This window comes from Anopheles coluzzii, chromosome 2 (assembly GCF_943734685.1).
Source record: "Anopheles coluzzii chromosome 2, AcolN3, whole genome shotgun sequence".
Classification (NCBI taxonomy): domain Eukaryota; kingdom Metazoa; phylum Arthropoda; class Insecta; order Diptera; family Culicidae; genus Anopheles; species Anopheles coluzzii.
Window position 1 is genome coordinate 8,642,525 of NC_064670.1, and position 14,425 is coordinate 8,656,949.

At 44.1% G+C, this 14,425-nt stretch overlaps 1 protein-coding gene across 3 annotated transcripts in view; it reads left to right on the plus strand.

The window, feature by feature from the left end:
• LOC120947672 (protein tincar) overlaps positions 1–14,425 on the plus strand; it is a 91,115-nt gene that overhangs the window by 51,468 nt on the left and 25,222 nt on the right. For all 3 annotated transcript variants that reach the window (XM_040363204.2, XM_040363202.2, XM_040363203.2), the window contains 2 exons: positions 5,867–6,848; positions 8,897–9,018. In XM_040363204.2, the coding sequence (XP_040219138.2) occupies positions 6,262–6,848; positions 8,897–9,018 (709 nt within the window). In that variant the 5' untranslated portion in view covers positions 5,867–6,261. The remainder of the gene's footprint in view (positions 1–5,866; positions 6,849–8,896; positions 9,019–14,425) is intronic.

Below are 14,425 nucleotides of genomic sequence, written 5' to 3' on the forward strand. Positions count from 1 at the left end.
TTCTCGCGCCTACTCTTCCCGCACTGTTTACTTTGGCAATCTTGCAAAATTGAAATGATTGCCCTTGGACTGTTGTTTTGTTGTTCTTTCGCGCCGTTAACATTCTCACTGTCAACGTCAAAATATCTTCGTCTAATCAACGATGCCTCAGAGAATAGGTCGGGATCGTGCAGGTCACTGGAGCGTGTCACGTGTTCTTTTACGACGTGAGACGCGATTCGATGAGACACGAACGGAATGGGGAGGAAGTCGGTCGAGCGGCTCAAAATCAAACAACACCAGCACTTGATCGTTCTATTAGTCGTGCTGCTTCCTTGCTGCCCGTTTTTTGCTGGCGGAACGCGGGTGGCGGGTGAATGCTGCTCGCCCTAGTAAAGACTGCCGTCCAAACACCGTAAGTGGGGCAAAACAAAACATAAATAAAACATAAAATCTTCCACTCACACACACAACCACACCTCCCGCCGCAGGACAGTAAGTGCCCATTTCGGCGAGATTATAGCGTCATAAAAAATAAACACCGAGCGAGGCCCGGCTTTACCGTGCAAAGAGCGAAGCAAGTTTCGCGTACGAGCAGGTAAACAGTGCCCCTTACACCCTGACCCCTCCCGCTTGGTTAAGGCTTTGTCCGCAATGTAATTGTAGGTTTTCGATGATTTTGCCATTTTTCTGCTGGATTTTAGGTCGGTCGAAGACTTTTTGTTTTGCAATGGACTTCCATTCTTTTTTTTTTACTGGCAGAACATGAAGCTCAGTAATGAGATTTACTGGTGGTGTGGTGTGGTATGAGGAAACGGGAAGGTAAATGGTAGGGTGGGGAAATTGTGCTCCCCATAATTGAATTGAAGACTTTTATCTTCCACCCGGAACAGACTCTTGCACCCGCCTAAGGTGTGAATGTTTATGTTACTATTTATTGCTGATGCAAGGAAGCGGGTAACGTCTTTATGTGTAGCGCTTTAAAATTCGGTTGTATACGGCTCTAAAAATCAATAGAAAAATCAATGAAAATGAAAAAATGTAAACATAAATCTATACATTCACAACGCCCTACACTAGGGCTGTATCGATTCTCAAGTATCTGTATTGCCTACATTTAGGCGATTAAAGTCGCTGAATGTATCACAGGGATGCTCTCATCGCTAACGTTGCCTGTAAAACGAGCAGTAAATATATAAAGCACGTTATTATTTCATTTTAACACTGGCATCGCTCAAACCGCATTAAAAAAATCAATTTCTCATCGTCTGACAGTTTCTGTCGCTCACTAAACGAAATCACCGCTGTCCCACCGTTTGGATGTGGCTTGATTATGACACTTACTAATAGGATTATCGACTGCATTATGCTGTAATTAATTTTGGGGAACTGTACACCTCCTGCGGTCAGGTTCAGGCTTACAAAGAAACTTGATCGTTGTTCACCCCCTTCTCCAGTTGGCCCACTGTTTGTCAGGGAATGAACCTGATCCTGGTGTTTAAACTTCATTCCACGGGCTCACAATGAAGACAGCCAGGGCGCAAAGGGAGGATAATTTTATTAAAAATTATTTCCACAATTTTCCCCTACCCACTAGCACCTCCGCTCCCCTCGCTCGCTCGTCCACCACAAAAGGTTTTTATTTGCTGAAACAATTTATATTGCTCTGTCGCCTTCCGGTGGCAATTTTTCACTTCCGCGTGCGAAGAAGCGGCAACCGGGCTGTAGTGGTAGCGTGGCTTCGAACCAGGAAACGGGAAAATGGCTCACATACACTGCTCCACGGCGTACACACACCGCAAACCCGGAAGGCTCGGTTGGCCAAACGAATGGTTAATGAAATTATTACGGGCCAGCACTCCCCGCTTTCGGCCGTTGGGGGTGGCAAAGGGTGGCACAGTGCGGTCAATTACGAGTATCAAATTACGCGTCGGCCTCATCAATCACAGTCCAACGAAATGAAACGGGTGACTGAAGAGATGTAGTGTGCTGAACACACATCAAAGCCTTTTCTACATTGCTGTGTGTTTTTGGGAGGTTTTTTTTTCAAATTGAACATTTTGTTAATAAGATGCAATGAACACATTACAGATAAATTCAATTACAACATTAAAAGCATCTGCTTATTTAGAAATAGTTGTACTGACTCTATCCTACCCTTGTAATATTAATTAGATGCAACAGTGGTACTTTTTTATAAAAATGTTCATGATTCAGTTTTCCCAATTCTATTTTTACAATGTTAATCGTTTAATCAAATCATCAAGATAATCAGCTTAAGTGTCAACGTTTAATCTCCCATAACTGGTTTACGATTTCACTCAACGTGTCATTCATGTTTTTTTCTCAGTCGTCAAACGCGCCATTTAGACGTTGAATAACCATTAATATCCCTTTCGCCAGCACCGGGTTTGGGGAGTTGATACCGTCTGTTTGCATAGGAATTTCGTTTGGAGATGATTTCCGCGCGTTAATGATAATTGATTGGCTTATTATTTCCAGCCCATTTTCCCGTTCAACTCGCCGAGCTGACGCATTCAACACTTCACAGACGGCGAGTGACAAAATGGACAACTAATTGCTATTGATTTTTTAATTAGGGCACACTGTCTCACTCGCAAGCGGTATGCTAAACTTTAAGGCTTTCTCTAGAAGTTGTACTCCGCTGTACCGCTTATGCAAAAATATCCGCTTGCTGTTGACAAATATTCTGCTATGCTGTGGGTGGTTATAATTCCACTACTCTCTTTCAATTATGTTGCAAACATGCTGTTGCTTAATGCTTTCTAGGTAAAACTCTTACGAAAAACTTTACAGAGTGAGAGAGGGCGAACGGTGGAGTTAATGTTTTCATTAGTGAAACGAAAAACTTTCTTCCGATTATGTACCACACCAGCACACTGCCGTTGGCGTTCGGCCGTGCAATAGCGACCATCATCGCCGGTCCTTATCGTGGCACAGTTTTGGAGTCCTCTCAAGTGGAGCGCCGTTTTTTGTGAAGCACTTCGTTTGAGTGCTCCACTCCAAACGAGAAATAGGAGGCGAAAAAATGGACCAGCCTGTGCCATCAAACCCATTACGGGAAAATGCATATCCGCTCGGCGAACGGGCAGTTCGGTAACGCAAAAGTAGGTCGCTTTTAGTTGGTCTCTTTGCCCGGAAGCGCTAGACCAGAAGCGCTGGGCCCATTACCAACCGCGTGCAGGAGCTCCGACCATCAATCACTTCGAGTCGTCGCGCAGTACCGATGCAGTCCAACTTTCTTCCAACTCGTCTTACGGTGGTGCACTGCCTTCAATGTCCCGCTGCCAGGGAATAAAGTTACGATCTTTATGTTGTGCAAGAAACCCGTCAACAAGTGGCTGTTGGGGTACCGTTTCTATCTACCGGTGCAACTCTGCAGTTCTAAAAATGTGAAGCAATTTCGAAATGGGTTCTAGAGTGTGGCTACCACTTGAGACTTATCGGACAGCAGTCATTCTGGGAAGCGTACATGTTGAAAAGTTTTAACGGTTTACTGATTTTTCATTCGTTATTTTTCATATGCTGATATTACTAAAAATTTAGACTGTTTTAAAGATGCTCAAGCTATTATTCAATTATTATAATATTTAAAACCAACAACTATGAAGCTGTTTCTACTACTCTACCAAAGAAAAAATCTACTCCAATCAAACTTCAAACAAATGCTGCATAAAAATCTGTTTCAAAAGAACCAACTCATTCCTCCGTGTAATAACCCCGCCAAAGCTCTTTTATGCTTGAGCAAGCTCTTTACTCCATCGTTTACCGTTCTATTGAATCATGAGTTTACCGTAAATCATCACCATCAACGATGCTTTTATGCGTGCTCTAACGAGCTGAATTGCAATCAAAGTAGAAGAAGAAGTAGAAGTAGAAGTAGAAGAATGCACTCTAAAGTGTCTTTCAACTACTGCACAAGAGAAAAAGCTTCCATACCAAGCCCCCTAGAATGGAGCGTCGGAGACAGCATACGGAGCTATTGTCGGTATTTTTAATAAGTTCGCAAAGCTTTATTGCCGTTGCTCGCTACACTCGGTTTGTTGCATTTGAATTGTTTACTTCGTTTGGTGAAGCAAAAAAAATGCACAAAATAAGGAACAACAAAGCAAGAATAATACTTCGCGGCTGATGCTTCTAGTTGTGCTGTACGCCACCTAAGTTTAGCCAGCAAAAACTTTTGTCCCCGCCATTGAATTATGTAAATAAACGTTCAAGTTCGGTGGAAAGAAAAAAAACACAAAAACTTGCAACCACTCCCACACGACGAACGCTTATGTGCTGCAGAGAACATCTTCTACCACACAATCATCATTATCGTTGAAAAAAATCGTCATCATCATTGAGCACAACGGAGCAAACAAAAAATGTCGTCTGCGAAGCTTACCACTTGATAGTGTATTTCCCTTGCGCTGTAAGCATCATCATCATTGCTAAGCATTGTACTCTTCCATCCTGCACGTATACTGTAAAAAAGAAAACCGGTATCGCCATTTCCATACGGTGCTGTGAACTGTTTTGGTCATTGCTGATTTTATTTTTACCTCGTCTCATTTCCCTTCCAACTCCTGTCCCGCAAGCCAGCCGGCATCGGGCATGCACAGTATCACAAAGTAAAACAATTTTTTCCTCTCCATCTATATCCCCATGTTCCTGTTTCACCGTTCTGCCAGACGTGTAGCACCTCATCCTGCCGTTCGACTCCAGTGTCGCTGAAAATCGATCGATCGGTGTGAATGAAAATCTGCTGCAATCGAGACGCTGTGATGTTTCTGTTTTTATTTTTTTGCTTTCGCTTGTTGTGTTGTTTCTTTATTGTTCCCTCACGCCATACTACGATTTACGTTTTACGAGTGGCCAAACAAAACCTGGGGCGAGACAAACAAACAATAAAACAGCAAGAAGCTTGTCCCCGCCGGTTTGAAATTCAACTTGCTTCCAGAACATTTTCCATTGCTCGTACACGCTCTCTCTCTCTCTCTCTCTCTCTCTCTCTCTTTAGTCCAAGCCTTGGCTGGAAGTAATTTGGCAGAAGTTGCACAAGCGGGGAGTGTTCTATTAGTGGTATTATTTTTATTTCAACCATCTTCAGCACACTACATCCATTACCGGTTGGACGGTGGAGAAGCAAAGCAGAAAAAATGTAGACTAAACTTTAGGACTTCACCACATCTGGGCTAATGGTTCATGATGAAGTGAACCATATTGTGTGGCCCGCTTTTTGGGTCTACTGAGGACCGTCCAGCTACAATGCGAATCCGGCACAAATAACAAAACGGACGTACGGTGGGTGGGTTCATTGGACCAATGATTGGTCGGTGTAGATGTGGGATTTCTGGACCTTTTTACTACCGTTGTGCTTTTTTTCGTGGGGGATGGGGAGTGTGCACCTTCGTCAATCAACGATAAACCTTTGCGACAAACGGTAGAAAACTCATGTATTGTTTTTTTTTTCCTTTTTCCTTTTTGGTCGGAAGACTTATTTCGTTACCTTCTTCTTAAATTGACATCGATTACGGGCAGATGGCAAAAAAAGTTGCAAACATTGTAGCCACAAATCACCAAATCTGAGCGGGACTTTTACAACACATGGAATGGTGTAATGTGTTCTCCTGTACTTTGGGTATGTTTTATATTAAATTTCTGGGTTGGAATAAGGTACTGTAAAAACAACAGCAAATCTTCCGGGTTTATAAAACAATGGCTTTAATGTTACGACTACTACTATGTTCTATAGATTCAACGATTGTTGATTGTTAAAATAAGGATGTTCCAAATCCAAAGATAGCTAAACTTCAGAAACTCAATAGTTAATACCAAAACTTTACATTAACTAATCTTCCTTCCCATCTGTTTCTATTTATAGATTCGAATCTCCCGCCAAAGTCAACCGTAAACTGCGACGCGATGATGCACTCTACATATCGACGGCAACCACCGAAAGGATTGCTCCAGAATACGTAGCCACGAGCATATCTCCACGGTGCGGCCGACCATTCGGCACCCAAGGCTCATAACATGCACTCTTGTGCAACGTCAACAACGACTTTGTTCGCTCTAGTCTTTGCTCTGTCAAACACCGGCGACATTAGAATACGCCCGTAAACCACCACCGTAGTCTATAGTATCGTAACGTAGCGCACTATTAGTATCATCATTAAGTCCATCTTATAAACAAACACACGACATCCCTCAGAACTTCTAAAATACCTTAGGACCTAAAGTGCTGTCGCTCGTTCACGAAAAGAAAACAAACACACAATGTCAATAACCGGCTCGCTGGTGGGCTACGAGAACGGGGGAGACATAACAATGGTTTCGAAGAAAAACCGATCACTGCTCAACATTACCGCCACCTCGACCGCCTCATCGAAGCAATGTCAAAGTCTCAACTCCAGCATATCGCACAGCAGCGTGGTGCTGACGAGCAACAACACCTCCGCTCAGTACGTGGCCAATTCTGGTTCGCTTCGGCGTCAGACACATTTGGCCGACCCGGCAAAGCATCGGCGTCGGCGGTTGCACCTCAACACGCTCTGGTCCATCTGGTACGGTATACTGATGACGCTGTTACAGGGCTACCTGATCGTGCAGGGCACCCACCGATACATTGGCCTGTCCGCGCTAAGCTGGAAGTACGAAAAGCCTACAACCGAGCTGGACATACAGATCGTGTTCTGCGGACTGGTCGTCCTGTTTCTGCCCCTGCTGCTCGCCTCGGCACTGTTTCGCGTGGGCAATCTAGCGAACGACGGTATGAAGCTGGCCTCCGGCACCAAGCTCTGGCACGGTTCTGCTCCGGCCAGCCATGACGGACTGGAAGAGGAAGCGTTCGAGGGAACGTTGCGGTAAGTTGAAGCAAACACAATTTCATTCCACCTACTCGATTGCGTTGACTTATTTAAGCAGCGAAAGTTTTGTCTCCCAAGAGCCTAATTGAAACATTTCGAACCGAGTCAGCATTAGAATTTGCGAAGGCATGAAGGCCAATCTCTTAAGCGCTCCTAATTGTGTTTGTTTTTGCTTTGTTAGACAATTAATGGAACGAGACGCGGCATCAGAATCTATTCCAGCGGAGACATCACTCCGTCGTCACAACACAAGCAGAACAATTTTCATTATATTCTCATTACGCTGCAGTATCAGCACTTTTGATGACTTCCTCACCGGCTACCGTTGTGTGCGTCCAGGTTGCTTCCGAAACGCGATTCGGCTGCTTGAAGTCATCGCTGTAGCTTTCCCGCTACACTACTGACGCTCCTGCAGCACTAGCAAACTGGAGTGACTAAGCTCTTGCGCAACACGATACGCTTGACAGCATGTACCAACGGCGTGCTCTCGCTGCTCCGGGCCACCACCGGACACGTCCTAATGAGACGCGCTAGCATTCGGTAACACCAGTACCCAACTTTAATTAAAACTAACTCGTGTATACTCGTCTCACCGAAGGCTAAGAAGTCAATGCCGGGAATTCTGAAAACCGCACAAAATCAGCTAGACTTTGTGATGGAAGTCTCTCCAATAGATATGCCCGCGCCATCGACTAATCCTTCACCGTTTCTAGCAGCGTTCTAAGCCTCCATAATCCTCTTCCATTTCACCTCCGAAAAGGAGTATTCCCGCACCATTTCACGATGAAATTTGCAATCACCAACGCGGGAGATGCCATTTTTCCCCTCCCCGAGCGAATGCTAGAGCTTCTTGCTCTACCGATTCGGTTGTGTTTAATATTTCGACGTGGATGGTACACAGCTTCCCACGCTGAAGATGCTACTGTCTGTTTTGCCTGATGAATGTCTTCAGCCGATTCTTAATAACAATGGTACCATCTGTCGGTAAAACGGTACACGACTGTCGACAAGCGAGCCTTCACAGCCAGAGCCAAACTATAAATTCTAAACCACACGCTCCCACCCGGGCACAGATGGTGAGAAACGAATAGTCTACTTTCAGGCGCTGACTGCTTTGGCAGTCACTGCTGCAGTGTGGTGTGATTTGATTATTTATTTTTCGCTTAATCGAATGCAGCCAGCATAAGAACGTTAAAGATTTTCGTTACGGGTGGCACAAACACTCGCTCCCAGTAGGACGAAGTTTTTCTATTTCCAAAAGGAATAATAAAGAAAGTGAGACGAATACTACGAAGGAGCTTCATTCCTCTGCTATGCTCACATGCTTCATACACACAGCAGAATGGCATCAACAAATTGCACACCCCTTTCCCAACCCAGTATCACCATAGAAAAACTTTCATTACTGTTTGCCGAGTATTTTCTCTCATTTTCACCCTATCAATCTAATCTTTGCCATACACCGCATCCTCCCTGCCCTGGTCCGGCGTTTGCGAGAACCGTCAAACCATCTGATAATGGAAACAACTCTGCTTAATTCATACCGGTTCTGCCCCGGAGCTGTTTGAGTGGCACTATTTTGCATCCTGCTTAGCATATACAGACTCTACCTTTTGCCATCTCCTTGCCGCCCACACAGCACTGCGCTGAGGAGTAATGTATTGGCTAGGCGTCGCAAACATGCACCCGTGTTTATCTAGCTTTCTCTATCATCGTCGCGTTATTTTCGCTTCTGTCATGTTGTGCCGTTGCATCAAAGCACGTGCATAAACCGTACCGTGCTGGCAGCTAGCTAGCAGATCGTTCCTGAAAGAAATTATGCAAACGCTGCTGCACTATAAATCATTGCCTGAGAAGCGGAACTTAAGGATGAATGCATACATATGAAGCTCTTTTTTCCTGCCAGGGAACGGCACACGGTTGTGAGAGTTATGGAAGCAAGGAAAAGAAAGGATAGTGCGCAACTTCTCTTAATACGATAATAACTATGTAAAATTTTATCATCATTTTAGTAAATGTAAAATTAAATTATTTCTCCCTTCCAGCTCGCTGTGGATTCATGGTGGCCCAACCTCAGCTTTCATACATATCATCACGGCAATCTGTCTACTATTGCCCCGGTTACTGCTCGAGGCAAAAGTAATCGAAAATGGACTACTACCAAGAGGTAATGTACATGCGATTTTTCTATATTTTTTTTCCAAAATAACTTCTATAAAACAAACACCTCCGGTTTGGTTCTTCATCATCCTACGCCTCCGCTTTCCACATTCAATATAAATTCTTCTCAGACGCTCATTCACCTAGAAGAACGGAGCAAGCTTCTTTTCATGGAAACGCGTTGTTCAACCAAATTGAAATACACATCAACGTGTAGGGTATTTTCCTAGAAAGCCAACCACAAAACGGCTCTGACGGTGAAACCTCTCCTGCCAACAGTGTGCGGCGAATTATTTGGAACCCATTTTCCCACCAAACCGGCTTTTAAAACGCAACCTTACCGCAGCGAATGAAGCGTACCTAAGCCTTGCCCTTGAGGGCGCGAAATTATACCGGGAAATCCAATTACATAATGCGCACCTTCATCGGAAAAAAGCACGCCCAAGCGCGATAATAGAAATAGGATCAAGTGGTAATAGAACGCGGTCGCTTCCGGGAATACTGCAACCCGTTTGTGTGCGATTATACTCTGCTTATTGTTCGGGTGAAATTTTAGTATTTCTCTAGAAAATCGTAAATAGCTTTTGAATCCAGTGGTGTTTGTATTTTTTCTTTCTTATGGCTTGATCTTTATGAAAAATATTCTAAAGCACATTTTTCTTTCTGTGCCATTTTTTCTCTCTTCCCCGTTGAGGGGAGTTTTCCCATTCACCCCACAAAAAAGTGCTCTGAAAGCAAAACTTTATTAAGCCATCATATTACTTCTTACCGCCCTTTCTTGCTCATTACCACATGCTTTCCTTCTATACATATACGTGTATGTATACCTCTGTGTGTGTGTCTGTGTTGCCACCAACTCCAACCACTTACGTATGTATTCCCCCTTTAGTCGATAAACAATCTGCAGCGCACCATTCTTCCGCACATGCAGATGCTTGCTTGCCAAAGCATTTATTCAGCTTTTTGGTTTACTTTTCCGACTTCTTCAAACTCCAACCGGCTAACGATTTCACGCTATTTCACCCACCCAGACCACGCGCGACCGGAAACGGAAAGCACTATTTCACCAGCGAAACTTTCTAATGGAAAAGCTAACTGAAATTAAAGATGACAATAAATAAGAATGAATTAATGTGCAGTTGTAACGCACGGACCGAAACTCTCCAGAGCGTGCAGAGACTCTACGCTTTTCCGGCCGAGTTTCACCCTCTGGGTGGCGTTTGCAAGCATGAGTATGTGTGTGCTAACGAGATACGATTTCAGAAATTCTCTTATCCACAACAGTACCCGAATCGTACACGGTGCGAGCGTAGAAATACCGCACCCGACCGGAAGTGGCTAGTGCACCGGATTCCTTTTGGATGGGGAGATGGGGAGGGTGGGTCGATTAGTTTGTTTGCCGGTGTAAAATGTAATTCCCCAATTTGTTACGCTACCTGCTAAGCGCTCCCCCCGACTGGGAGGACTTTTCTTAAGCACACCCTCCCAAGAGCTTTTGCGGAGCTGTTAGCGCCCAGCATCATCTACCACTGAGCCCGTGTGTTTGCCCGAATCGGCCCGTGCCCTTAACTTACAACCACACTGCGTATCGGTGTCATAATCCGGTTTTCCACCCACCTTCTCTCGCCCACCGGCTAAAAAGGCTTTGGCGTAGAAACACGCGAGAAGCGGTAATTTTCCATCGCTGTCAACGATGATATCCTCCGTCAAGCAGCATCGCAACGATGTGGAAGCTGTCATGCTTTATTATTGTAATAATTAAATTTTCCTACCCAACGACACTTTCCCGCCACGCACGTTAACGGTAGCGTTGAGTGATGAAATTAATTAGGTTTGAGCAAATGCAACAAAAAACCGGTGGTTGTTTACGATCCGAACTGGCATGATCATTCGTAATGCCAATAATTGGATTTTGTGTGCTTTTGTACTGAAATTTACACACTTTGACAGAGCAAAACAAAGATCGATATTGCACAGTTTAAAATGCACCCAAACAGCAACAAGCTGTTGAAGCAAGCGTATTTTACCTTAATATTAAATTATGCACAAACAAGCACGTTTCCTTCCCTTGCTAGAATATTCCACTGCATTCTTAATCCATTTGTTGCATTTCCTATTTGTGTGTAGCTTTTCGACCATCGTCAACTGTAATTATTTTTACTGCGAAAGGCCTCCCACCGGGCACTTGTGTTCGCATTATTTCATTTACAAATTAGCCTAATTGGATAAAGCTAGTCGTTGCAGTTTAAATGGTATCGCTTCGTGAGGCACACGTCCCACTCGGAACGGCACCAGTGAATGCAGAATGTTTACTAATCCTATTCGTAGCTTAAATCACGCTCATTATGGTGAATTATCGTTTGGACAGATTATTACATTAGCTAGTTACACAGTTGCTTGAAATGCACATGGTGTGTTGCTTAACAGTTGTGCATGCTTTTCAAAAGTACTCAAATAATATTTTAAAGCATTATTAAACAACACAACATACAGCCATGTTTAAGTAAAATTATCTTACCTCGTGGTTTTGTCATGTTTACTTGCACCGAAAGATCTTCATTTTTCATCCCAAATAACCCCTCTAGGAGACGCCGCTCATAAGAGCCTTATGATTCCTTAGCATAATGGCACTAAAAAATTCCCCACTAAAGCCATGTTAAATATGTTCGCTTATCGGTAACATCGATGCGAACTTTTCGCCCAACATCTCTCGTACTTCTCATCCCCCATTGAGCACACCCTTCTTATACCAGGGGTTTGTACGATAAAACTTTTTCGCATTTCGAACTCCAACTCCATCTCCCCTTGGAAGAATAAAATCACCATCATGATTTAAAAATAAGTTTCTTCGCGTTTTCCTGCAGCCATCCGGGGGAAAGGTACACGCACACACACACACACAGTAATCCATGTCCAGGGCCCGCAACCATCAACCATCGACAGTCGATACAGATGCAGAGGGTGCGGTAAAAGTGGGCACATTGCAGAGATCCTCTGCGCAGAGCACGGGCTGCAATCCCCGTCCAATCACGTTTGACATTAGCTACGGTGCTACGGGCACCGAAGCATTGGCACCATCTGGCCACGTTCCCTCACGCGCATACGCTCGCTCACTCACTCGCTCGTCTTGCCGGTCTTACGGTGGACATACATTCCCTTACCACTGCCCGGAAGTGTATTTCGCCAGGCCGGCCAGGATCCAAAGCGGTGGTTGCACGTCTATTACGCGCTGTCAGAATTGATTTACAGCGCGCAATTTCTAGGCCGGGTTTTACGTTTGCCTCCGTCCAGAGGCATGGTTACGAGCAAGCCATTTATTTTTCGATTTTTAGTGACATTTGCTGAACGTCAACACTTGTTCACAGAGGATTGAGCAGGGGGTTTTAAACGGAAACATGGAGGCAGTTGCAGGTGCAAGGCATCGGCATTATGGATGGTGATTTATTTCATCAATCACATTTTAATACATCCAGAATACAGTGAGGAGAGAGTAACTCACAGGTTGAACTTCATACTCAACTTCAAAGCGTTTGCAAATATTTCTCGCTGTTTCACACATTTGCAAAACAAAATTCAAACACTTAAAACATTATACTTTTTTCGTTCTTTCTCCTATCAACCCAAAACGTTAAAATGTAATTGTAAGTCATCCGTGTTCCTTTTACTCTCTCATTCTCTTCCATCGTTTTCCCTTTCATCGTACACGTACAAGCCCACACACCGCCCTTCTGCGACAGTGCCCTTTTGGCCTCATTCGAAAGGTTTTTGGGACGACAAGGCTTGTGTCCCCGGGGGAAATCAGCCGGGAGAAACTTTTCTCATAAAACACATCACTTCTTGCTCCCCTCCCCCTGGTACATCGCGGAGACACCAACGCAACACGCCCCGAAGTGGGAAACTCGCACAGGAATTGAAAGTCAACCGGTGGAAAAAAGGGGTTTGAGACGGCTGCGAATAGAAAATCGATACAGTGCGAGATAGCATCGGCAGTGTACTGGGTGGACAATTTTCTTCAAGAATGTGCATCCGAGCGAGTAGCCGTAAATTAATGGCTTTTAAACAGCAATTTGCTACATTTTTCTGAAGCAATTCTGAATCGTAGGGAGTAAAAGGGGGAGTAAAAAGGATCCCTTCCTTGGTCGAAAACATGGCTAAAGGTTATTGACAGTGGTAGAAGTTTTAAATGTTTGCTAATGGGCAACAAATATAACTTTGCATACGCTTTTTTTTTGTTCAAGAAACTAAGAAAGAAAAGAAACTTACGGAACAATAGTTGCAATTCGCGCTAAACTCTTGTCACGTTAGTTTTGCACTCTAAATTCAATATCTCCCATCAGCTTTGCTGAACAGATGACGGAAAACACCTGCAAGTTTCCATTACCTAAGCTTCGCTCTCCCTTTTTTCTCGCAACTAGTTCGCCTACTGTGAGGAAACGATCCAAAGCGCAAAAAAAAAATCGAACAGCTAACGAACGACAGCTGTCAACATGATGCTGCTTCCGGTTGTGCTGATCAGTAGAAAATAACCGTACCACAGGCTTCAATACTGAAACTGATTGGTTGAAATCTGTCCTCGGCAGCAAGTTTGCTGGTGCTGTTAGAGTAAAGTGAATAAGGCAAGGCTGGTAAGGATAAGAGGATTTACCGGCAGACTATTTTTAATACACCTGACAGGGATGTCACGTTTTTGAAACAAATTAAATTCTTGATGGAATTCAACATTTGGAAAGATTTAGTTTATTGCTTGCCTTACGATGGATATTCAATAATATTCAAGCAATACAAGTGTAGTTTTTTTTATTCTACACGACAAGAAATTCTTCTCAATTTTCTTTCTTTTAAAATTATTTTAATTATTTCATCAAGCCCCAACTTAAAAAGCTCCTCTTACGATTCTATGAATTTCAAACCAGCAAAACTATGAGCTGGCTGTTCAACGGCGCTCAGGTGGCTCGTGGAAATACATCACCCAACAAAAAACCAGCATAATTGCAAGAGTTTGTCTATAGTTTGCTTTCAACAGACCGCACCGAAGATCCCGCTGGTAAGGAAGCCTCCGGTTAAGTTTTTCCCTACCTCTGCTACTTCCCGAACAAAAAGCTGCATCATTTCCATCCGTTCGGTTTAATGCACTGCAAGGGAAAAGTTTTTACCTGGCGTAGCCAAACTTCTATTTTGGCGAAACTATCTCCCCCAAGCAACCGACAGGAACCGACTTAGCGGCCAATGCAAATGAAGCATGGAGGAACAACCATCATGCCCGCTACCATCTAGCACTAGCGTGCCCGGTTTTGCCCAAACCGCCATGCACTGGCACCAATTTTCACCCGTAGAGGAAACATAAATTGTTCGCATAAACATATCCTCACCTCGTTCCGTACGCTTACCCGCCGTTGGCCGTGATTGAGCTGCCG